This window comes from Helobdella robusta (genome assembly GCF_000326865.2).
Source record: "Helobdella robusta unplaced genomic scaffold HELROscaffold_4, whole genome shotgun sequence".
Taxonomy (NCBI): domain Eukaryota; kingdom Metazoa; phylum Annelida; class Clitellata; order Rhynchobdellida; family Glossiphoniidae; genus Helobdella; species Helobdella robusta.
Genome location: NW_008704902.1, coordinates 287,878 through 314,328, shown reverse-complemented (window position 1 = coordinate 314,328; position 26,451 = coordinate 287,878). Strand labels below are relative to the sequence as shown.

At 31.8% G+C, this 26,451-nt stretch overlaps 2 protein-coding genes across 2 annotated transcripts; one reads left to right on the top strand and one right to left on the bottom strand.

Moving 5' to 3' along the window:
* Positions 1–680: 680 nt before the first annotated feature.
* HELRODRAFT_106880 (hypothetical protein) lies at positions 681–20,601 on the bottom strand. Its single transcript, XM_009024372.1, has 14 exons — positions 20,480–20,601; positions 19,908–20,052; positions 10,744–10,949; positions 9,792–9,975; positions 7,791–7,889; positions 6,545–6,777; positions 5,310–5,439; positions 4,891–4,998; positions 4,534–4,694; positions 4,077–4,341; positions 3,013–3,912; positions 2,899–2,962; positions 2,568–2,871; positions 681–2,541 (listed from the first exon to the last, which is right to left on the bottom strand). The coding sequence occupies exons 3-11, from the start codon at positions 10,800–10,802 to the stop codon at positions 3,715–3,717; spliced, it is 1,437 nt and encodes a 478-aa protein (XP_009022620.1). The 5' UTR covers positions 10,803–10,949; positions 19,908–20,052; positions 20,480–20,601; the 3' UTR covers positions 681–2,541; positions 2,568–2,871; positions 2,899–2,962; positions 3,013–3,714.
* A 2,020-nt stretch (positions 20,602–22,621) lies between these two features.
* Positions 22,622–25,938, top strand: HELRODRAFT_67009 (hypothetical protein; the record flags this gene model as incomplete). Its single annotated transcript, XM_009024265.1, has 8 exons — positions 22,622–22,859; positions 23,022–23,098; positions 23,573–23,655; positions 23,900–24,053; positions 24,524–24,673; positions 24,892–24,957; positions 25,046–25,147; positions 25,807–25,938. 8 exons carry the CDS (start codon positions 22,622–22,624, stop codon positions 25,936–25,938), a joined length of 1,002 nt encoding a protein of 333 aa, XP_009022513.1.
* Between the last annotated feature and the right edge of the window lie 513 nt (positions 25,939–26,451).

Sequence of the window (26,451 nt, the reverse complement as noted above, 5' to 3'; positions counted from 1 at the left end):
CACACTATACACAACATCTACACCACACACACACACACACACACACACACACACACACACACACACACACATACACACACACCACATCGACGAATACATACACATATTGCATTTTGACAAAAATTTTCAAACAGCAAAAATTCTCCTACCTAAAAACATGAAGGCACTCGACGTACCACATACTATCTACAAAAGGCAAGTATTAATAAAAGAAACACGTGCGCCAGTCGCGAATTCGCTTCTTACCATTTCTTAATATTATCTTGAATTAACATCTCTTTGAAAGTCAATGTTGCGTACCGGTTTAATTATTATACAATGATTCTCTTCTATATTTTTTAACATATTTTTTTAAACTTTCAACACCTTCATGTCATTCTTGAAATGTCCCGATTGATTGAATTCGTGGAAAGTGAGGCTAACATCATACGGAATGAAACAAAAAATCTCCCAACTTATTTATTTTTCACCTTCACTTTGAAATTGTTATGATGGCTAACGTAACGATGAATGGAACATATACAACATACCCACCCACAACGCCACTTGACCACAATTTAACTTTTCAACATTTAACTTTTGGTGTAACTTCAAAAGAACTTTAATTTGACTGGTTAAACGTGTCTGATGTTATTACATAACCAATTAAATTTTTAATTGAATTTACAAAGGCTCATTGTAAAAATTATCGTTTTTTTTTATTGTATTTCCAATAAAAAGAAACTTAATAAATAGCAACAAAAAACCGAACATCTATTTGAGAATTAAGTTGAAACAACTTTAACGAAAATCATCTTTGGACGTTGAAATATGCTAAAAAACAACTAAAAATATAATAACAATTAAGATAACAACAATAATAATAACAAATAATATCAATAATAATAAAATAATAATAATATAAATAAGAAAATTTAATGTCAAATACAGCTGTCTTAAACTTTTGAAATCTTAAAAATAACCGACAAGAGTTGCTAATTAAATGAATAATGGTTACCTAATCATTTTGAAAACATCAACAGAAATAATATTAACAATAATAAAAAAATAACAACAATAACAATAAAAACAACAACTAAAAATTATTAATTAATTATAGAAATTAATTATTATAAATACTAGTTTAGCGAAGTTTTAATTAATACTGCAAGAAATTAGCTCTAATAACTGACATTGATTTATAAATGCAGACAGACACACACGTACATAAGCACACGAACGAGTAACACACGCGTATACGCACATACACATTCACGCATACGCAGTTAATACACGCCTGTACGTACAAACGTGTACATACATTTAAATACAACGTGCATATACATTTGAAAATTGAAATGCGGCGTGCACATTCGCAGAAATCATTCATTTAATGCCATGTTAAAGCACTATTTGACTTGCCATTGAGGAAATATTAATGATGACGTTGATGAGTGACGAAAATAAGAATGATTAAAAAACATTATTACGACAATGGCGACGATGATATGACAACAGGATGATGGTAATGATGATAAATTCGATATTTAGTCAGTTATATCAGTTGATAACGAAACACGTTAATCTAACAAAGTCCACTGTGAAATGATTGGTTAATATCTTTTAAGATAATTAATTGAAGCTGGAGATTAAGAAAAAAGAACAAGAAACTCAACAATTTATTCCAGTAAACTCCGCTAGTTACTTTACCAACCTTTACAAACTTATCCCCGATATAAACTGAACTAACCGCTAAGAAACCGCATAAATGTTGGCAGCTTGATAAGGGTATTAACACACACATAGCATGAAATGAATGATCACCCCGATATTATCTATATTTTAAAGGTTGAAAGATTAAAGGTCATTAGACCATTTACTTTATATCACCCCTTAATGGCTGAGCCCGAAAAACAAAATAAAAATAGAAAAAATTGAAGTCGCCATGTTTTGGGGTATCTCGGTGAAACCCACGGCCAACAATAACCATGGTATGGTACTCTAACAGAAAGAAGAAAATGGCTTCAATTGTTAGGACACATACATAGGTACACATCGTATTTTATTAGAATATCATAGTAATAGGATTGAACAGAATTAACAGAAAAAAACTGTTCTCTATAAAAAATAATATTTGTTTTCATTCTAATAACTATTAGTATTAATAATAAGAGTTAATTATAATTATTGTTATAATTATATTAACAGTTATTATTGTTAAAAATTAAATAAACAAAAACACAAAAAACATATATCCTGTACAGTATGTGAAACACAAATTATGTGGACAGTGCTACCTACCTTCTACAAACAACGACAATTAAATAAAAACGCATCTATAATCAATATAAATAAATAAATAAATGAATAACTGAATGAGGTAATAATAATAATAATGAATAATAAGAATAATAATAACTACAATTAAAATTACAAGCAATGCATTAGATGAAAAAGAAAAACGAAAGAAATTACAAAATAATTTGAAAAATAAAAAAAACATTCTGTACATATATTTGCAAATGTCACAGCCTTATAGAATATATATATAAATATATATATATAAATATATATATATATAAATATATATATATATATATATATATATATATATATATATAAGTTGGAAGGAGACCATATTTTATAGAGTATTGTATGAATTTTACCAAATCGATGGCATTATGATACGTCTTGATAGTGAAGTGGCTCTGAAGTGGATAGCAGAACAACAGTTTCATTAAGTTTTTTCATGAACTTGGATAATAATTCCATTTTTAATAAAATGAACAATTTACAGAAGATTCTTTACGGGAAATTGAAAAGACAAACTCTAAATTGATTAATGCCAACAATTCGGTAGAATTCATACAATACTGTATATATTAGTATATACTGTACTGCAAATACTGTATATATTATACTAGTATTTGATTCAATTGATTTGAAGTTAAATTATTTTAACAACAAAGTAAATAAATAAAAATATAATATATATATATATATATATATATATATATATATATATATATATATATATATATATATATATATATATTAATATATTAGAAGTACAAATTTAAAGTACCAGTATAGCGTAGCAGTAAATGTGTGAACATGATGTACAGTGCAAGAACAAAGCATTTCACGCGTTTAGAAAAGTGGCACAAAATTTCTCTCATGAAAGCTGATCTATAATTGGATCTTGAAAAAATTTAAATTTGATTTTGAAAACGACTACAGAAAAAGAAATCTATCTGTATCCTTATTTGTGTTAATTTCTTAGAATTTTTAAAAAGATGAACGATTAAAATCTGTCCACAATTGTTGAGAAGTAAAAACATGAAAACAATCATTTACTTGATTGTAGGAACTATGATAAAATATTAAACCAATAAATAGATTGAAAATAAAACATGAAAATATAAAGAGTTTCTCTAGTTTAAAGCATGTGACTCTTCGATTTCTGACAGCAAAAAACAAACAACAACAATTAACAGCAATGGTTACAACAGCACAAGAAATATAACACCGAGGCAACCAAAGACAGCATTTATTCAAACGAAATCAAAAGAACAAAGACAAAACAAAACAAAACAAAGATCATAAACCAAAAACCAACAAACTCCCATATTTAAAAATTGAAAACAAATAACAAATCTGATGATGAATAAATTAAGAAGACAAATAAAAGAAACAAAAGAATGAAATAAAAATTTGTGTGAAAAAAAAATAGATCTAAGGCAGCAAATCTGCAACAGAGGAAGTATCGAGGTGTAAGACAAGCAGCTTCAGGAAGTTCATCTCCTTGCGAGCATTCTCGAACATTGACTGTGGATCCAACGTCAAACAACGCAAACAATTTGGCGCCATAACCATGGACAGGTTGCTGGCATCCATCTTGGTGACGTTCGAAACTTCAGCAACTGAAAATTTCTGCATTGGAAGGTTAGATAATTAACCATTAATTCGATCATTAGAAACATATCGTGTCAAAAACACAGACACAAACATAGGAATAAATTCAAAGATACAAATCAACTTCCAATCAACAAAACTTAATTCATACAAGACAACGCACGCAATGTAAGGCAACCGACCTGCAAAAACCTGATGAGATACATGAGAACAACTTTGTTGGGTTCAGGTAACTTGTCCATAATGGCGATAGCAGAGTCCGGATTTGCATAGCTTTCGACACAGAGGTCATAAAATTCAGTTGGTATCAATGGTTCATGAAGTTCTCTGTACCAAAGTTTGAGAAGTGATGCCAGTATGTGTGGATCGGTGGTTGCAGACGATGGAGACAGCCAACTCTCACATTTCGATTTCAGGACGTTCACTTCTTCCGTGTCTCCTGGCACTCTGTTCATTATTCATTCAAGAATATATTAAAATAAAACGTCTCAACGATTGTACACAATTGTTGTACAAATGCATTTAAAGGCAACAAACAAACAAATGCATGAATACACAAGTGTAACTATACAGATTATAAAAGTCAAATCAATCAACACACAGATACGATACATGTTATTGATTTTAACAAAATCGAACCTAAAAATGCCCTCAGTAAGTTGATCTTTAGTGAGTTCTAGGAGACATTCTGAAAGGACTTTTTGTATCCAGGGAATGCGAAGTGTTGGATGACGATCCTTCTGTAGATCTATAATGTCATCCAAACTGGCTCCAAACATGGATATGTCTATGAGGAACCTCTGTCAATGATCATTGGTCGTCAGGACGGTATGGTGGTCGTGTAAAAGCATGTAAAAGCATGTTAACAGCAATGTTGGAGACGCTTATAACAATGAAAATATTAGAACAGAAGCGAAATGAGTTATAATGCTAAAGCTAAAGTTACAACATTGCACATAGATACGTACATAGTGACAAAGATACGTCTTAGCTTACCTTACTGTGTTCCACCTCCTCCAAAGTTGGCCTGTGCTTGACAACTGTTTGTGAACATATCTTCTCAAGCCTCTTTATGCAAGCGTTGGCCAACTTGTGCAAGTGTCCCTGAGTTTGTTTGTATGTTTGTAGATGAGTGCATGCATGCATCCTTGATGAATGTGTCATTAAATTAAAACAGCTTAAATGATTCTAATTAATCTTATTTTACAGATGTAAGTATAGACATCAGTGTACAGCACAACTCAAAAATATACGTTCTTAAAACATATTTTTATCATTGATATAAACAAAAAATTCTGAACTAAAAAAACAATAGGTAAATAAATGAATGGTGGAATGGATGGATGGATGAAAGAATGAATGAAAGAAACAGTATTCCTCCATTAAAACGAAACAAACGCCCATTCCCTATCAACCTGATCAGTAAAGTCTCTGGTCTCGAGAGTCCGAGTGATATAACGATCCAAGTAGGATTGGAACTTGGTCGACGGAGGAAGGAATCCAAGACACAGAGCCATCAGCTCCCAGCCTAGCAGCAGACTGGATCTGTTCGATGATGATTGTAATGGTATGTGTAACAAGGCATGCTGTCATGTTATGATGCTGATAAATGCGACTGCAATATTGAGTGCGTGTTATATTGTGTTATGATGATGATCTGAAATTGTGGAAATCAAGTTAGTAAGTAATGCTGGAATGTTGTGTTTAATATTATACATCATTGATGACAATCACAGAAATTTTTCATATATTAGAAAAACGTCGTACTGATAAGATTTAATTAGATTCAAAAATGAGATGTGAAAAGAAAAATAGAATTGCTGTAGAACCATTAAATGATGCAAAAGATGATGATAGCAATGATGATGATGAATATATGAACGAATCATCACAAATACCAGCACACTGAATCAAATCAACATCATGGGTTATGGCGTTTGTTTGTTTCCAAATTATTATCATTATAAGTTATTATTTGTATTATTATTAAATTAATTTTATAATTTTCTTAAAAACTTTATTTATAAGTAAAAGAGAGGTTAGTTTTCTTTATTAAGCTCCCACCAATAGGCTGGGCAGCCTACTGCTGCAGTTTTCAATTGGAGAAATTTTTTTTCTTCTTTGACCATGGCAGAAAGAAAGAGACAAAGAGTGTCAGAAGATCAGTCTGACATTCCTTGTCCTTTAAATTATGTAGTTGAGGCTGAGAAAGAAAACATTTTTTCAAAAATTTCAATTTTTCAAATACATAAATTTTTTACAAACAATGTAGGTGATGTAGAAATAATTAAAATTTTTCCCAAAAAAGTATTAATTAAAATTAATAATGAAAACCAAAGGCATAAAATAGAAAATATTAACAGAATGTTTGATTGTAATATAAAGACTTACATTGAGAATAAAACAAATGTGGTAAAAGGAGTGATTAGAAGAAGCATTCTAAAAAATTGTTCAGAGGAAGAAATAAAGAATGAGTTGTGTACAGAGGGAGTAATTGATGTTAAAAATATAAAAATATTTAAAAATAAAGAACACATAAAAACTAATACCTACATTATTACTTTTCAATTATCCCAACTTCCTACAGAAATTAAAATATGCTATCATGCTATCATCATGACAAGCCATACAAAAAGGAATGACAACTAACTCTTTAGGATTCCTTGTCGTCTGTCTGCAGAGCTGTATGTATATCTCGTCCCTGAGTTCCATGCAACTCCAGCCCTTGTTCATGATCTCAACTGCAACGACTGCCTGGCTGTTTGTTGATGTGTCCCTGGCCTTCTTGTCCCCCATGTATGACTGGATGAGTTTGAATACCTCCAGGGCCTCCTTCTTGACTGTCTTGTTCTCCGTTCTGATCATGGGCTTCTGTATGAGATCCTGTAAATTGGGGTTCAGTTGTTGCTTTATATTCTTTGTATCTCTATTGTATTTTGTATTGCTTTGTACTCATTGTATTTTAGCATGTTAGCATGTTATGCAGTGGTTCAAAGTGCAATGACCAAAATATGCCATGGTCAATCATAATCAGTAAGTACATGGATATATTGCGTTTTTTTTATTCAATTAATCATTTTTTATTCAAACTCTTCATATTATCCTGTACTCAATCATTAAATGCATAACCAGTCAATCTAAAAACAATTTTCAATCTTGGATGTTCTACTGGGCAACTAAAAGACTTAGCATTGAAAAAATACATCTCAACAATGATGACAACGTTATTTAAACATTTAATTAATTTTCTAGTGTTGAAATATGATAAAACGAGCTAATGTTTGTTGCTGGTAATTGCATCAAGGCTGTTAATGAAGCGGATATTCTGGAAGAAAATGAGCGCATATAATGGATTAGGAATGAATAGAAAGAGGAAAAATGACTGAAAATGGTGAAAATCAAATAAGGCAAAAACCAACACAACTGATAGCAAGCATATAATGAAAGATATCAGGCTGGGAGTGTAGCCTAATTAATGAACTCGTTTATTTGTGATTGACTCTGCAAACAAACATTAATCATACTACGTACCAATTACTAACTGCTACTGTCTGATTGGTTATCAAATCTACTTTATAATAATTAATACGAGGTGCAATATAACAGTAAACAACAAATGCCATGACACGTACCAGATGCTGATTGACACCAATCAACGATCTATTCTTATCATTCACAACATTTCACAGACAATCAAACACAAACATATGCAAACATACATATATACATACATACGTACATACATATACACAAAGACACATACAAACACAAACACACACACACACAAACACACATACAAACACACACAAACACACATACATACATACACACAAAGGCAAATATAAACACACACACATAAGCATACATATAAATACAAACAAAAGCAATGAAATAACCTTCGTCCAGGAGAGCATGTTGCTGATGGGCACTGCCCTCCCCAACAGTCCTTGCTTGTGTTCATTCAAATTTTCTGATATGAACCGTTCTATGTCCATCTGATGAATGATTAGGAATGATGATTGTGATGACAGTTGTGATGATGGTTGTGATAAAGATTGTGAAACGATATAAAGAAAATGATGGTGAATGGTAAAAATATTGCAAAATGATGGCAGCTCTGTGATGATATTTGAGACGATTATTGTAATTATGGCTGTGTTGATTGTTTTAGTAATTTTTAAGAGCAAACAGTTGAAGAACTAACCTGAGCAAGAAGAGAATCAGCCACCTGACTAACAATAGCATTACTGCTGTCTCCACCAAATGGCACTAACATTGAAACAGGACGATGGGATGCTGTGAGCTGTGCTTGTAAGGAGAGACACTTTTCTAGGGCCACTTGTCGAACTATCGCAGATGATGTTGTCGTAGTTGTTGTACTTTGACTGGGAACTATAATTACATTGTTGTTGCTGCTGTTGTTGTTGCTGCGTCTTAATGACGAATGGTGTGACTCAGATGAGGAAGGGACTGATGATGATGTGGATGCTGTTACTGCTGCGGAAGATGTTGTTGTTGATGCCATCACTGATGACAATACGTTGTTGTTGTTGATGTTGTTGTATATCAGACAATTGCCATCAATATCATCTGCTGTTTGAAAAGTAATTTTGACTAGGGCCATTCTTAGAAATACTTTCACAACTTCTAACTACCATAAAAAAAGTATAAACATATGTAAGAAACTGCAAATCAGCATTTCATTGTTTAAAAATGCAACTTCTAAACACATTACAACAATAAACAACATTTAGCAGAAATAGAAAGAGAGAAAGAGAGAGAAAGAAAAAAAGAAAGAAAGAAAGAAAGAAAGAAAGAAAGAAAGAAAGAAAGAAAGAAAGAGAAAGTAGAAACTAACCAGCATCAGTACTGCCAGCACAAGCCACAACGTCATCATAATCCAAGTCGATCTGTAAGCTCTGGAGCAACTCCTCATGATTGATGTAGTCAGGCAGGTAGCAGGGTGGGTAGTAGAGTTGGTCATCACTCCTCCTCAGTGTTCCATTGTTGTTCTCGTTACAGTTGTCATAGTCGTCATCGTCGTCATCGACGCTGCCATATTGTTGATGTTGTTGTGGAAGTTGTTTTATATCTGAATGTCTTAACACAACAGGCTGGTGTTGTGGTTGCCGGTGTTGCTTATACTGTGGCTGTTGATGAGAAACTTGTTGCTTGCTGGCATTGTTGAAATTTTGCCAATGTTGTTGTTGTTGCTGCCTTGATGTATCTTTGAGCCAAATAATTTCCTCCTGTTGTTGCTGCTGTTGTTGAGGCTGCTGGAAAGGCTTTTGCTTTGTTGGTTGTTTGGCCAATGGTTGAGAACTTGGTTGCTGTAGATCAAAATTTTTCTGCTGAACAAAAATCTGTTGCTGGTTAGAATGATGATGTTGCTGATGAGACAAATCTCTAGATCTGAGTGTTTGAGAACCATTGTTGCCTGTTATGTTACCACTCATTCTGTTACTTTCCAACACCTCCTGTTGCTGCTTTTGTTGAGAACTGTTATCCTTGGATGACGTGAAAACATTGACATAATCTGGCTCTGAGTTTCTACGCATGTGTATTCGAACACCTCCTTGTAACACCTGTTGTTGTTGCTGCTGTTGCTGCTGATGTTGGTGTGGCAGTGGCAACTGTTGGCTGTGTCTTTCAACTTTTGTGTTATTCCTGTAAAGTTGTTGTTGATGCTTTGATTGTTGTGGCACTCTCGTTATTTGTTGCTGCTGGGGCTGCTGCAAATTATTGCTTCTCTTTTGCAGGACAGATGATGTACTGATCCTAGAAAATGCAGCATTTAAATTTTCATCAACCTCTCCATGGTAACGAACATATTCATCACCATTGTATCGACCCTGAGTTATGGCATTGGCCTCTGTTACTCGTCTGAGTGTTGCGACTTCCCTGTGGCCAGCTGGATTATGTTTGTGGTGTTGATGTTGCTGATGCTGTTGTTGTCGCTGGTGAGGAGGAAATATGTGGTTGCCTTTGTTGTTGTTGTTGTTGCTGCCTGTCAGTGAGGATGTTGATGATGATGTGGACGAGTCACTGTCATATTCATTTGAGTAATCATAATCTACATTACTAATTTTTTCCTTTTTCATAATATTGTTATTATTGTTGATTTTATAATTGTTTACGTTGTTATTATTATTATTATTATTGTTGCTGGATGTTGAGAAAGAGTTGTCCTTCTTTTTCTTCCTATCTCCGAGATATGACCTTGTCATCTGGAGGGTTTGTGAGCCTGGATGGTAGCCATAGAGACTTGAATCAACAAATGTTTGATTGAAGACCTCATCAAAAGAGTTGTTGCTGAAGTTGTTGTTGTTTTGATTGGATAAAGTTGATATAGTAGATGGATTGTTGATCTCTTGTTGGTGCTGTTGTGGGTGATGTTGCTGATAGTAAACAGATGTTGTTGTTGCAGTTGTCAGTGGTTCCTGTAAAGCCCTGAAAAAAAGTCATTAATGATGAGTTAGTAAAATGTTGGTTTACAAAAAAATAATATGCTACCAGCAGTGAAAAATTTTGCAAAAAATACAAAAAAACCATGAAATAAAAAATTTTGGTGACCTCCTCCTTGTCGACAACATATTAGGATTAGTTCGAGGAAAAGCTTTTGGTTTGGGTCGTGGTGTAACCTGCACGGCTGTAATTTGGGAGACATCTTGAAGTAGCTGTTTTTGGTTGATGTACCGTTGCTGCTGAGATTGTTGTTGCTGAGAAAACATACCACTGTTGTTGATGTTGTTACTGTTACTGCCAGTACTATTGTGGTGTTGTAGGTTGGTTGTTGGTTCTTTAGTAGCAGCAGATGACGCATTGCTTGGTGTCGAAGATGACGATGACGATGATATTCCAGAGTCATGAAGAAGATTGTGCTTGACTGGCGATAAAGCAGATGACATTTGATCATTAGTTGCAACATGGCTGTCTTGGGAATAACGAGTTGATGATGAGAGTTGATGGTGTCGCAGTGATGTCGACGTTTGTTGCAAATGTTGTTGAGATTGTTGATGTTGTCCCAGCTCAAATGCAGGCGAATACCTTACAATCTGACTACTGGATGACTTCTTTGATTTTAGATGCACTTGTTGTGGCGAGCTAAAATTATGAAAAGAATAAACTTGATAAATGCAGGCATATGTATCATTGTGCATCTGTCAAGTAAAACACATAACTAAATAAAAAATTTGACTTTGTTAACAATTTAAAAAAATGTGATAGCTCATTATTACTGCTTTTTATTGAAATTAGAATTCTTAGTACTGCTATCATTGATTTTATATTATTATTATTATATGAATATACTTCTAAAAACCTTCTTGAACGTTGGTATTCATTGGTGTTATTAGTTGCACCTCCAATCATGGAGTTTGGCTTAGGAGATTCTGATGGCCTGCTGCTATGGTTGTTGTTAGTGATAATGCTGTTGCTGTTACTACCACTGCTATTGTACTGCATAGATGGGCTTTGAGAATACTGTACAGAATTGCTTCTCAAGTTTAAGCTGTTTGTATGAGGCTGTTGTTGTAGTTGCTGCTGCTGAGATGATTGCAACATTTTTTTAGTTGTAATTCGACTGCTGGTTTTAGAAACTTGCTGTGGTCCATTGTAACTATTTTGGTTGTTGGCATCATCATTATTATTGTTATTGTTATTCATCAACATCATCATAGCGGTTGATGACACAGATCCTGGTGCTGTTGTTGGGAGCGTTGATGTCTGTGAGTGCCAATGATGTTCGGATATCTGTCGACCAGTGTTGTTGTTACTGGGGTTGCTGTTGTTGTTGCTACTACTCATATTACTGCTGTTGTTGTTGATGATGTTAATCTTTTTATCATCAATTTTCATTCTCTGCTGATGTTGTTGTTTTGATGACGGTATGTTAATATCATCTGACTTTCTGTAAGAGCTCAATCCAATGGCCTGCTGGTAAAATAATTTTTAGACATGTAACTCAACCTGTTTTCAGTATTTTTAGGGATGAAAAAAAATATAAATAGCATGAAAATTATATAATCATGGAAATTTGAAAATTCATTTCATTCATCTGGCAACCTTTATTATCTCATTTTGAAAATCATTTCAGCGATATGATATAATCTTAACATCATGCACTAGTCATTAATAATAATAATAATAATAATAATAATAATAATAATAATAATAATAATAATAACAACAAAGATAATATTAAACAACAGGATATTTGATGATGAAGTGGATAATCATAAAAGATGAGTTACATAATAGAAAAAGAATTAAATATAATGAAGCAATGAAATCTATAATAGTATCATGTATAACAATATCAGTTGTAATAGCAGTAAATATGACTAAATAATAGTAATTATCGAATATTATACAATACTAATAGGTATGTTTAGGTTAGAAATAATGCTAGTAATATTTTTAAATGACCATCCTAGCAGAATTGAATGTTAAGTAAACAGGGCAGGATTTACAATGCAGTACATTGATATTCCATACATTATTTTCTCTTTTATTATATTCTTATTATATTATATCACTATAATATTTTTATTATATTCCATCTCTATTAGCATTTTAATATTATGAAATATTGCACTGAATTATTATTACAAAAAGAATCATAGTGAAAAAAAAGACTAACTGATGAATCATTGGCATTCATGCTGCTGTTGACATTCTTATTCATTTCCATCCTAAAGTAGGACGATGATGAGGACGACGAAGAGGATGGATCAACTTGTTGCTGGTGCTGCCTCTGAGCAATCATTTCAATTCACAATAATAATAATAAAATTAATAACAATAATAATATTAGCAATAATAATAATAATAATAATAGTAAATAATGTTAATAATATTAAATAATATAGGCCGCATTTATAAATTCACACAACACAGTAAAGAGTTTGTCTGACTAAATCAGAATGTTCTAAATCACACTTTTATAACAATAGCATTGCAAATTAATGACTGCAAGCTAATAAGCTGTCTGACAAATGAGTAGTGATATAAAAACATATGACAGGCAGATAGACAGACAATTAACTATTGTAACCATAATTTCCCAGTATCAGGTGCTTGCTCTTTACAATCAAAAATTTCCCATAATTTAGCTGAGAGTTTCCCTATTGCTGATTGTAAACAACCCCAAAAATTCACAACTATTATGGCACAAGTAACAACTCTTTCTCTCTCTCTCTCTCTCTCTTTTTCTCTCTATCCATATCTTACGAGAGTGATGCTCAATATTGAAACAAAAACTCATAGTAAATACCATTTATTCAGATATCATCACAACTGAATTTGAAAATCTGAAGCGTTAAAACCATGTAGTGTAAATATCAAGAGTGTGTATAAGCAATTCAAGATTTCTCTCTCTCTCTCTCTCTCTCTCTCTCTCTCTCTCTCTCTCTCTCTTATTTTTTCTCTTCAATGACTTTCTAGCAGTGATTTGATCTGGTTCATTACAGCAAATCCTTTGGCCCCATAAATAACGCTTGGTAAGAAAGAGTGAAATGGACCAGTTAAAATAATTTTTTATGACAATTCACAAGCAATATTAAACAAAATTACATTTGCCATTTATATAACCAGTAATAAAAAATAAATAAACTTTAATATAAAAAGTATGATTTGGGAAATAACTGAATAAATGTACATTAATATTTGAACAACTCCCACTTAGTTCATGCAATACAACAGGCACAAATGAATTAATGTATACATAAGAAAGTGAATGAGCAAACATTAGGAAAGTCATTTCCACAGTAAACAATATTCTATGTAAGTAAATTGTTTTCAAGATAAGATTTGTATTTGATGAATAATCAATTCTATTCTCAAAAATTCTCATCATCATCATCATCGTAGTCGTCGTCATCACTGGCATCAAGAAATTGTTAAATTATAAATGTTAAAATCTGTACCACTTGATCATCATTTTCACATCTGTGTTGTTATCATCAACATTACCACTTTTTAAAATGCTACCCTAGGAGTTAAAATTATTGTTAACAAATACTGCTGTGGCCATATCATATTGTAATTAAATTAAATTACAACACATTAATCACCACCACTAAAATCTAATCACTTACATATGACAATTTATAAAAAAAATAAGTGAAATTAAGTTAAACGCAATTTGGCAACGATTACAGAAACTAACATTAATGTGATTTTATCTACTAAAAAAGCTACAATGATGCCAAAGCCAACTTTATCAAAAACATCTGTACCCAACATCAGCATCAACATGTCAGTATAAACATTGACATCAGCCAAAGTTAGCCTCAGCATCAATAAAAAGAAAGTTGGTATAAATAACACAAGTAATATCAGTTTTTTTTTAAATTCCTAGTAGGAGTTAAAAAAAGAAACAGAGTGCGAAAGAGAGCGAGAGAAAGAGAGAGAAAGAGAGATGGAAAAAAGAGAAACAGAAAAAAGGAGAGAGATGCAACATACCAACATTAATTGGAACATCAAACGAAATTACAAAACACACTGGATTAAAATAATAGGAGAATTTACTGAAGGTATGCGTGTAAAAATATTAAACACATTTCTAATTACATAACAATATAGATACAACAGAGACGAAAAGCAACATTTTCAACAACGCAATTAGGTCAAACTATGACCCAATTTCTGAGCCTTTCAGCTTGCATTTTACTATCTATCCATCTATCTGAAAAGGCATTTATTTATTTCTTTTTATCTTCCTTCCAGCTTTCCACTTCATTCAGTTATCTCATCTGCTCAATGGCTCTGGTCATTGCAATGTTAAATGCTTCATTTCATTTGGTCACATGCAACATAGCCATTCTTCTAAGTACCTTTCCTTTGCACTCTCGCTTTACAATTATATTCATTCTTTCAATCATTTATTTAATTCTCTATCGTTACTTCAATGTTTTATTTATTTATCTATTACTTCAAACATTTACAATAAGACGCATTTAATATTAATTGAATAAAAAACCATGATTCAGTGTTACAATTTGCTCATCCTTCAACACCAATTAACTCATTAATTTTTTATTAGATCATGTTTTTTAAAATCATTTCTATAAATTTCCATTAATTCACTCAATCACTCCTTCACTTATTACTTTATTCATTCATACAAACATTCACTCATTTATTTATTCATTCAGTCTATCACAGCAGTACAGAGCCATCCATCATCTTTCCATAAACATTCAGAGAGAAATGTATACATGCACACACCAACGCCTGATACCAGTTCTAATATTAGTAATAATACTACCACTGCTGCTACTACTATCACTTATACTACTACACTCAGAATATCACTAATAAAATTCTTGGAAAAATAACAGTATAATTAAATAATAATAAAAACAATAAAATAAAACTTCTCACACACAAACACACACGCGCGCGCGCTCACACACACACCCATATGTGTGTGTGTGCGCGTGCGTGTAGGTGAATCATTATTTCATCTATGATATTTGTTTCATTTTATCCTTTCATCTTTAATTTTTATGAGTTGCTGGTGAGTATCCAATTGTATAACTAACCTAACCAACACACACTCATAACCATCAAAGGACATATAAGCATTCAAATGCATTAACATCATTACGCACACACACTACAAACAGAAACACACGCACACGCACACACGCAAACCATATTTATATAGTGCATCAATATAATTTTGAGAACTCAAAAAACAAAGTAGAACCTTCAAAACTTCAGAATAAATGAACTATATTTAAAAATAAAATAACAAATAAGAATTCTTAAGAAAAAAACGAATAGTAAAAAGAAAACAAAATATAAATCAAACATGTAACCGAATCATTTGAAACATATGTTGTTGTGTGTTCCAGAGGGAGAGAGTGAGAGAGAGAAGAGAGAAAGAGAGAGAGAGAGAGAGAGAGAGAGAGAGAGAGAGAGAGAGAGAGAGAGAGAGAAGGAGAGTAGAGGAAAGAGATAGAGAGAGCGAGAAAGAGAGAGAGAAATGCTTGATTAAAAAAGATAGCAATCTAAACTATTGTAACAAAGGAAATCACAAAATAACACAATCAGTAGCAACTGGAACACCACCACCCACAACAACCACAATAACAACAACAAAGAATAGATTTTCATCATTACCACAACCACCTACCCATCTTAGTTAAGTGAGCTTACATATTCATGAGCAAGATCTTTCTCTTCATTTCTCCTGTTGCTATTACATGAAATGTACTGAGTATGCATGCATGAATGAAACAATCAAATTTGTGGCTAATATTTCAGGTTTACATTCAAAACATGTATACAGAAACATTCAAATGCATGTAAAGAACACATGAGGAACACACATTCAAATACGGAATCATATGACATACACACATACAAACGCGAATATACATACAAATAAACAAATGAGGAATCATCTGACATCTACACAGGTACAAACGCAAATATATGCATATACAAACAAACACAAGAAACATGTGTTTCCATTCAAAATGTAGACATCCACAGCCATTTTGTATGTAACAGTTGAAAAGCAATATCCTCTTGTAATCTAGTAGAGAAACAAAGTGAAAAGATGGTAGGCATAGAACGGCAGGGCGTTTGTGTGGACGAATATAAACAAAAATTGTACAAAAATGTACATACATACAACAATACAACGCGATACACGCCACTTGTGTATGTTATGTATGCATGCTTGCTTGGTGGAGCTGGTGTACATAATGTAATGAAACGTTATCAATGGTTCACTTATTTGTGTGTGTGTGTGTGTGTGTGTGTGTGTGTGTGTGTGTGTGTGTGTGTGTGTGTGCACGTAAACACTGACATGTTGTATACATGTTGTGCATAGGCAGATGCATGGAGTAGGTTTATAAATGTGAGGTAAATATAATTTACTCTTTTCAAAACTGCTTCCATGAATGAAATAAAATTGCAATTAAACTACCATAACAGATTTCATTATATTATTATTATTATTAGTTATTACAAAGATAGCATGAATTACTGCCAATATTTCTATGATTGCTACTGGTTTTATTAGTATTATAATTATTACTTCTTCAATTACTGCTGCTGCTGCTACTACAACCACCACTACTTCTACTACTACTACAACCAATATAATTAGAGTAACTACACCACATCCATGATAAAAACAACCACAAAGATTGTCAAATTTTTTTTTAATTATCAAAATGTCATCTGTCATCTGTATTATTTTCATATCATAATTGCATAGCTATCATCATTTCACTTCCTACTAACACCCAGTTCATTTTGAAGTAGTACTAAATAACTAGGAAATAAATATAAATGAATATATATATATTCAATCATAATCAAACAATTTTTATCACGAAAAATAAAAAAATCTATTTAATGAAAATGCATTATTACATTACATAACAAAAGGCACACATATATATTTGGCATATCATTTATAAATAGGTGACTAATGTACAGTAGGTAATGTATATATCAAACACTCACTTGATCATTTGATGCCAAACTGAGATTTTTGTATTTGCAGGCATGCATACATAGGCATATGATGTGTGTGTTTGTGTCACAATATATGTCTGTTAATGTATGTGTATGTACTGCAAGTTCATCATTGATGTATTGCACTAAGTTATTTTTTGCATATGAATATACATAGTTCTTGGAACTTGTGAAAATCAGTAGATGATAAATAGCAGCCATAGATATAAGATAGCAATAAAAATAACTTGCATTATTTATAATTCTTTCAAGATCAACATTGTTATCATCAAGTCGATATATATATATATATTATTTAACCATAAACCAACAAAAAAACCTTACTTTATCTCTAAAGTGCATGCACACAATCACATACTTATAACTAATTTATGGTTAACTCCATTAAGGCACATTCATTAATTAATTAATACCTTAATGCATACATAACACCATTGGCATACATAAGTTTGCATTTAAAGATCAGTTCAAACACGTGCATAAATAAATACGCAAAAGAATATGCATTGTATATGCATGCACACTTGGATGCGTTAAAATAGAGAATCAAAATAGAGAACCATTCATGTTTATCCCATGGAGTTTATCAACACATGTTTAACAGTCTGAAGGCTTTAAAAAGAAATTGTTTTCATTTCAAAGAAAATACAAATGACCTAGTAACAACAAGAGCAGCTGTAAAATGTGACTGAATGGATGAATGAAAGAGAAAATGACTGAATGAATGAATGAATGAATGAATGAATGAATGAATGAATGAAAGGAAAAAGATCAATTAATAATGAAAAAATGAATAAATAAGTTATTGTAGGAAATTATTGATAACATCTCAAGTGCACTTATTATCCAATGACAATCATTGAACAATAAATATAATACACAATTACATAATTAAAAAGTTGCACTAGAACATAAACACACCCAACCCCAAAGAATGCAAAGAGCTAATAAATTATAAAATAATACTCCAATCCAAACAGAAAACTAAACATACAAACTGTATATAAACATAACTTGCAGTGCAAATGAGATCAACAAACACATACACACATAGGAACAAAGGTACATACATCTATACAGTTGAACACATCATGAAATACACAGTCATGCCTTCACAATGAACCAATCAATATGCAATTTGGAAGATGCCTGTGATGATGTTGATGTTGTTTTTGCAGTTGTTTTTGACATTGAAAGCTACATTCCTCAAATTGTTACTAATAACAATAGTGCTGTTACTTCAGACATCTTTAATTGTTGATGTTTTTATCACTGTTAATAATGTGCATAATGATACTGAATGCAATGCATTCTCTGATTTTTTTATGTTAGAGTTTGCACAGCCTTGAACCAAGTGAGGAGAAGAAAAAACAAACTACAGTAAGTGCAAAAACAAATAGAAATGATTTTTACACTAGAAACTTCTTCTGTGTAAATATTGCTACTGTAGACAACTGCTACTGTTAAGAATACTCAACTATTAAAATATAATTTAATAAATGAAATTTCAATAGCATCAAACAACATAAAATTTATTTTATCATCTGTAGAAATAGATTAGAAAATGATTTCAATCATCCATTTCATACAACTTCCTCTACAATTACTGCCATTACAATATAAATTATCTTAGCTGTTAACATAACCCAAACTATAGAGGTAATTGCTGATGACTGTGAAGACTACAAATCATCCAGTCAACTATAATTAGCACTTTTTAAATGGTTCAACCATTACCATTTTATCATCTATAATTATTACACCAATATCTGCAGAGTAAGTTGAGCATCAAAAAAAAACATCACCTACAAAAAAGTATAATAAATTATCCATTCAATTAAAGACTCTATGAATTTTCTTCAGCTTGTGTAAATATATAGCAGTACAAACACAAATGGAAGGAAGTATGCTATGCAGATTGTTACATGTTATTTATTACAATTGAACTGAAATTTTTATAAAGCACTCACGAATATGTTCTTTTGTATATTTACCTTTCTAATTGGATAATAATAAAAAACTATAAATAAATATAAAACATAACAAATGTTTTAGCTTTAACCTTTAAACTGAAAATAAAAGATTGCAAAAAATTACAAAAAATCAGATGAAGAAATGAAATTCTTAGGATGTAAAAAATAAAACATCAAGCAGAACTTATTTATATGCAAAAATGAATTTAAAGTATAACATTTTTAATATAAACAGCAAAATCAACTCACATCATTGTCCTGAGATACAACATGGTTGGTGTATATATCCTTAGGCAGAAAAGCTGATGGGGATATGTTAAAGTCTCGTTCCAATGTTGTTTGAGTGTTATGTTTAAGAGTCTGAAAATTTTATTTTTGAAATAAAAATCACATTAAGGGTAAATTAATTTTGATACTTAAATAGTTAAAATTCCAATTTAAATACATAAAATCTAAAAATCAAGTAGTAATAATCATAATGAGCAGTATTTGTGAGATTATTTGATCAATCAAATCATTGTGCACTAATTAAATTCTAACTTGAAGTTTAGCAAGAGGAATGACATCACAATTATTTGGCCTCTGCCAAACTGTTTTTTTTAATCTGGCATTGTAATAATAAAATCTTGAACATTTGGCATCAAATAACTCCCACCACTGATTCTCGTCATCTGCACTTTTTTTGCTGGAGTTGATAAATGATTGATATGTAAATTTTATATAATAAGCAGAATTATATCATTTTTAATTCAAAGACCTAACACTTGATAATAGCTTGAAAGGTGGGCTGAACAAGTGAAGACTGGTGTGTTAGTTTAGTTTGTTAATACCAACAACCAGGTTCAAATACTAACTTAATCCTAATCACTAATGCTATTTATTTGATCAGTTCACAAAATTAAAAAAAACTATAAAATATCAGTGCCTTATTTATGTATTATAAAAATAGTGTTGCTTAGTCTTTAAGTGAGCAAGGCCAGTGTGAATTAATATTGAATAACATAACAAGCTTGTGATCTGTTAGATTAGCATTGGATAGACCAGTTTTGCTTTTCAGCCTTTTTTTACAAAATTTAATTAAATTTTAAATATAGAAATGAAAGGTGACCAACATTTTGACACCAACTGGCGGATCCCATTTACACTCCCCAGTTGCCAAATTTGCATATATCCGTTTTTGTGATTTAGGCTCTAATATCTCAACCCAATCGCATCTAAAAATATTACTTTTTAATTGAGAAAAATTAAAAGAAATGAAAAAAATTAAGTGTGTAACAGTGTTACACTGTAACTGTAGTAAATATTGTAAATTAAATTAAAACAAAAAACAGACGTTTAGCGTATGGAAATACATTAAAAAACTATAATGATTGAAAAAATGCAAAAAATATGTATAAAATTAAATTAAATCACCTATCATTCATCTTCCATTTACTATTGAGCAAAATTGTTTAATAATTAAAAATTCTGGCAGATAATGAATCGGCAACGAATGCGGCCATGTTGCACTTGATGCATAGATAGATGAAATTGAAAATACAGGCACTTCTGACCGCAGTTAACCTTTGCACAATTTGATTGTATTAAAGACAAGTAAATAAATTTATTTCAGAGTAATTTTTGTAATAAATAGTAACTTTTTGTCATTTATCAAGTACAAAGTTGATGAGGCTGCCTTAATCACGAGATGACTCATTGTCTTTTTTATAATGATAATGAAAGATGCTATACTAATGATTAAAAATTCATATTAATATTAGCCACAATCATACTTATAGTTATAATGGTTATAATACTATTATGTAATAGCAATTTAAATGAAGTAGAGATAATATTTTATTCAGACTGGCAGATTTTCAATTAAAATGATTTTGTTACCATTTGAATTTGAGAATTTGAGATGTGAAAGTGTTGTTTTAACAGCATATAGAGCTATAACTCTATCATATGCCGTCATGGATATAGATCCATGTATGCCGTATGAATACTAAAAGAGTTTGAACGTTTTGTACAACTACTCAAAAATACCAAATAATGCATGGGAATCGGTTTTTTTTATTCAGCGCCACCTTCAGAGCAAGTCATAGTGCATAGCTACCAAATTAGCTCAGTGTTTATAAGCACCATGTCTCGCGCTGTAACTACAAGATGGCATCGTTCGAATAAAGTCTGTCCGAAACTCAAGGACCATTAAATGTGTGCAGTTATCACTATGTACTACGCAATATAGTTCAACATATTTTGGAAAGTGGCTCTGATAGTGATTTAAGCTGGTAGTTTTTACTAGATTCATGAAAATGTACAATTTGGAAATCCCGACGTTTTTAATAATGTAGTATTTCTATATGGAATTAACCGTACATTATCATTATATTACAGAGCAAAAATTATAGTTCGATATTTTAGGATTGTGGTGCTGATATGGTAAATTAAGCCTGTAATTTTTTACTAAATTCTTGTAGTGCTCAAACTCCTAAAGCATAAAATTGTATAATTTGGTAATGAATATAACGGCGTTCTTGACAGAATAATTTTCATTTTGTAATACAGATATAGTACACTAATCTGCTAGTTTTCTACTTGATTAACGGACTACTCAATCTCTTGAGCATGAAAATGTGTAATTGTAATGCTCTGATGTAACTACTGAATCAGGGATCAGTTCAGGGATTGTAACGGTTTAATTAACAAACTCGCAGCTTTTCACATCTATGTGGAATAAATTTACGGAAAAACTTTACATAAACGTCAACGGTCTTCCATATTAATTGCTGTTAGATTGCTAACTTAGATGACTTTGTTTAGGCTGGTGAGCGTTTTATTTATAAATGTACGTTATTTTAAAATAATTTTTAGAGCAGACTTAATTTTAAAAATCCGTCACTGTGTAACCATCTTCGTTTTTTACTTTCTGAGAAGTTTTTTCAAATGTAGTTTTTTTTCTCTGTTTGATAAAGAATTAAAGATAAATAAAGTAATTCTAAAATTGACCGAATTTTTTCACCTTTTTTGTGTTTTGTGTGTAGAAGTAAAAAAATTAAAATTTCATAAATATTCAATCTAATTTGAATTAAAGATTTATTTATAAATTCAACTTTTTTTAACAATTTAGTCAATTGTTTTAGACATATTTATTTTCTAAACAAATTTAACATAATAAAATTAAAAATGATTATTTAATAATTATATTTTGATTTTAATTTAATTATTAAAATTAAATTTTAATTGGAAAGGCTAAGACCCAAGCCAAGAACATGGAAAGTTCAGTAGAATCATCATCTGTTGACATTCCCCCGTTGTCATCACGTCATCATCAACCTCCTCCATCACTCCCTCACCATGTTTCAGCTTCTCCCTTCTTGACACAGCAACCAAACCAACCAAATAATGGCCCAGAAACTTCACCTATTTTTAATTTAAAAAAGATTTTCGATGGTTTTCTACCTTTCATAATTCTTGCTCTGGTCAAAGTTGGATATGATCACAGACTTGGTTTCAAATTTGATTTTTTTTCTTCTTTATTATCCATCCCCTGATTTTAATAATTGTTATCTTATTTTACATTCAGAGTTTAATTTTTTGTAGAATAAATAAAACAATTGCTTTTAATTTGTTCAGTTGTTTTATCTTTATTTTATTTTTTCAATTCTGAAGGAATCCTTATATTCTTTGCAATGTTTGGTACATTTATTTACTGCAATGCAAAAGTTCAAGAAGTTGCTTCACCAAGGGTTAGTATTTATAGAAATATAATGAAATATATTGACGATTGGAGTGTTGTATGTACATGAGTGAAAATTTGTCAACCTGCTACTGCAATATAAATGTATATAAGCAATACTTTACTTAGTAAATTTAACATATAATTCAAAAAACTTTAAAAATTAAAAAAAATTTTTAATTAACTATTTGAATTTCATATTGTAAATTGACATGTGCACTGTAACAACATTTCAAACTTAAATATAAAAGTGATAGAATATAGATAGATCATGTAGCTAGAATATTAGTGTACTGTACACCTCTTTACTGTTGTACAGATGAAAGCTATCTGAAATATAAATGAATGAATGGAATGTAATGAATCATACAGACACTTTTTCATATTGTTTATATCTCAGCTTTTTTTTAGTTTGCTATATGTGAATTTTTTTCTTTCTTCAATTCATTTACAGTGCCAGAAATTTTGTAGGGGGCAAATAAAGCACATTGTATCAGTGGGCCTCATATTGTTCTTCAACATTTTTCTACTCTACTTAACATTTGCTGATCAACACCTCTACAAAAGGTTAATTTCATTTATTTTCGCCTGTTGGTTTTTTTTTCATTCGTTCATTGATTTATTCATCTATTTAGTCTTTCTTTCATTCTTACATATATTTTTTTATTCATTTATTCATACATTCCTTCGTTCGTTCGTTCGTTCATTCGTTCATTTACTCACTCATTCATTCATTTGCTAAGTATTTTCCTGTTTACAAAATTCATTTTTTCATTTGCTCATCTTTCATTCATTTCATTCGTCCATGCAGTTTGTATTTCTTCCTTCCATCCTTTCCAGCCGTTGATCTGTGGACGTTGTTGTGGATTGTTGGCATGAATGATTTCATCATCAAGTTTGCCACCATTGCCATCAAGTTGGTCATTGTCTGCCTACCAAACAGGACCATCTGCTGCAGGAAGAAGGTTTCCTATTCTCTCTCTTCTCTCTCTTCTCTCATTTGTTTCTTTGTTTGTTTCACTGTTTTATTGTGGATTGAATCTTCTTTTTCCAATCCTCTGTTTTGTTTGTCTGATTGTTTGCTTGTTTGTCTGACTGATTGTTTGATAGTTGCCTTACATTTTTTTTCTACTTTTGGTGGATTTTTTTATGTATTCTACACTAGTTGGTTTGGTTTGATGTAAAACTTTGCTTTTTGTTTGTTTCATTAAAAGTTTTGTCAAGTAAATCTTTCGTTTTTATGTTGGGGTTGGTTTCTTGTTGGTCTCCAATCTGTCAAGTATACTAATGATCACGTTCTCCAATGCCATAGCTTCAGGGTTTAATAAATTATTTACTTTTTCAAATGAATAGTTTTTTGTTCATTTGTTAACTGCTTCAATCTGTCAACTTTAAATAATCAGTCAATCAATGAACTAACCAACCAACCATTTAGGGCCAGTGTTACCAGTTGATCGAGATGGCCAGCCAATCATATCGCTGCCTCATCCCAATCACACCATGGTTCTATTTTCTCTTCAGCAACTCTGAGAATGAGGGCTACATACTTTCAACTTGTCTGCTCATTGTTTACACCATCTGCAAGGTTTGCTATGGAAGCTGACTGACTTTGAATACTCTTGTTTTTCATCTTATTTAATTAGTTTCACTTTATTGATTATGTGTTTTGCTTGAACGTTTTATTTTTCAGTTAATTTAACAATGAAAAATTGGTGTTTGTGTTATTTTGTTTGTCATGTTTCTTTTGTTGGAAATGTTTTTCATAGCTGATGAGTAATATTTATTTTTGGTTTGTTTTGCCAGTCGTTTGATGTGTATGCAAAGGCCAAAGATTTGATAAAAAGTATCAGCATTTTCTCCAATTTCCAGGTTGGTTTGATTGATTGCTGATTGTTGGTTGGTTGATTTGATGATTAGTTGATGATTAAAGCAAGCAGCAAAACCTCTGCACCTTCAGATTTATGGTTCGACGCCGTCGGCACAGCAGCTGGCAGTGTACAACAACATGTGTGCCGTTTGTCATGATGCTTTTGTCTCTCCTGTCCAGTTGCCTTGCGGTGTTAGTTTGTCTTGTTTTCAGCCACTAGTAGTAGTATTTGTTTATTTGGATGTCCTGGTTATGACATTAAACTGACCCTCACTGCCTTGTGAGTGATGTTGGATCATCAAAGGCTAGGCCCACCGCTTATAACTGTGGTTGCGTAAGGAAGGGCGTCCTGCGTAAAAATTAGCCAAATAAATTACTTATGATGACTGAAGTGACAATTGCCCTCATCGAGGGCCATTGTCACTTCTGTCATCATTGTCATTTCATCATAGGTAGCCAAACGGCAACCCCCGATCTCGGGGAAAATGTCGTCTAAACGTGTGTTGTTGTTTTTGTTGGATGTCTTCACTTTTCTTTTCTCTACCTCTCATCAGCTCTTTTTTTCACATAGATCTTTCTTCTTTCCTTCATTTGTCTATTTTTGTCAATAAAGTGTAAACAATGAAGTTAATTAAAGTTTGGCATAAGCATTATTTCGTTAGCTCTGCACTAACGTCACGCCACAAATAATTTAACCTCACTAAATTTAACGATATATACGACGTACAGCATACAACAACATACGATATACAGCATACAACAACAGCATACAACAATATACGACATACAGCATACAACAACAGCATACAACAACATACGATATACAGCATACAACAACATACGACATACAGCATATATACTGTGATGAGTGCATAACTTCGTGGCTGGATAGGGAGCGTACATGTCCCATGTGCCGGTCCAAGATGCAGGACGGTCCCAAGTGGAGGGATGCTTCCACTTCCGGCAACCTACAGCTCTTTTAATTGGCTGGTTCATCATCTCTTAGTAAAGTGTTGTTGTTGATGGTGGTGGTGAGTAAGAGAAAGAATTTTAAATACTCTGGTGCTTATTGTGGTAGAGGTTGTATTGAATTTGATGAATGAGGGTAATTAGTTTGCATAATTTTGAAAAGATTGTTCATGGATTTATAGACGGCGATGATGTGGGGGGGGTGTTCAAGGTGATGATGACAGTTGCAGATGAATGAATGAATGAAAAGTGGAAATGAATAAAAACATTTGTTTATATACTTTTAAAGCTTCTGAGAAAACCTGTATATTTTTATAATAATTCAACCGACATTTTCTTCTTGTTAATAATTTTTTTATTCAACCCTTATCATTCAACAGTAATAAAATTAGTTGTTAGCAACTGAAACTGCGATGACAATATTTTTCATCTATCTACTTGGTGAGGTCTTTTCTCTCTATTTCTGTGTGTGTGCGCGCTCGCGTGTGTGTGTGCACGTGTGTATGTGTAGATATTTATCTCCTTTG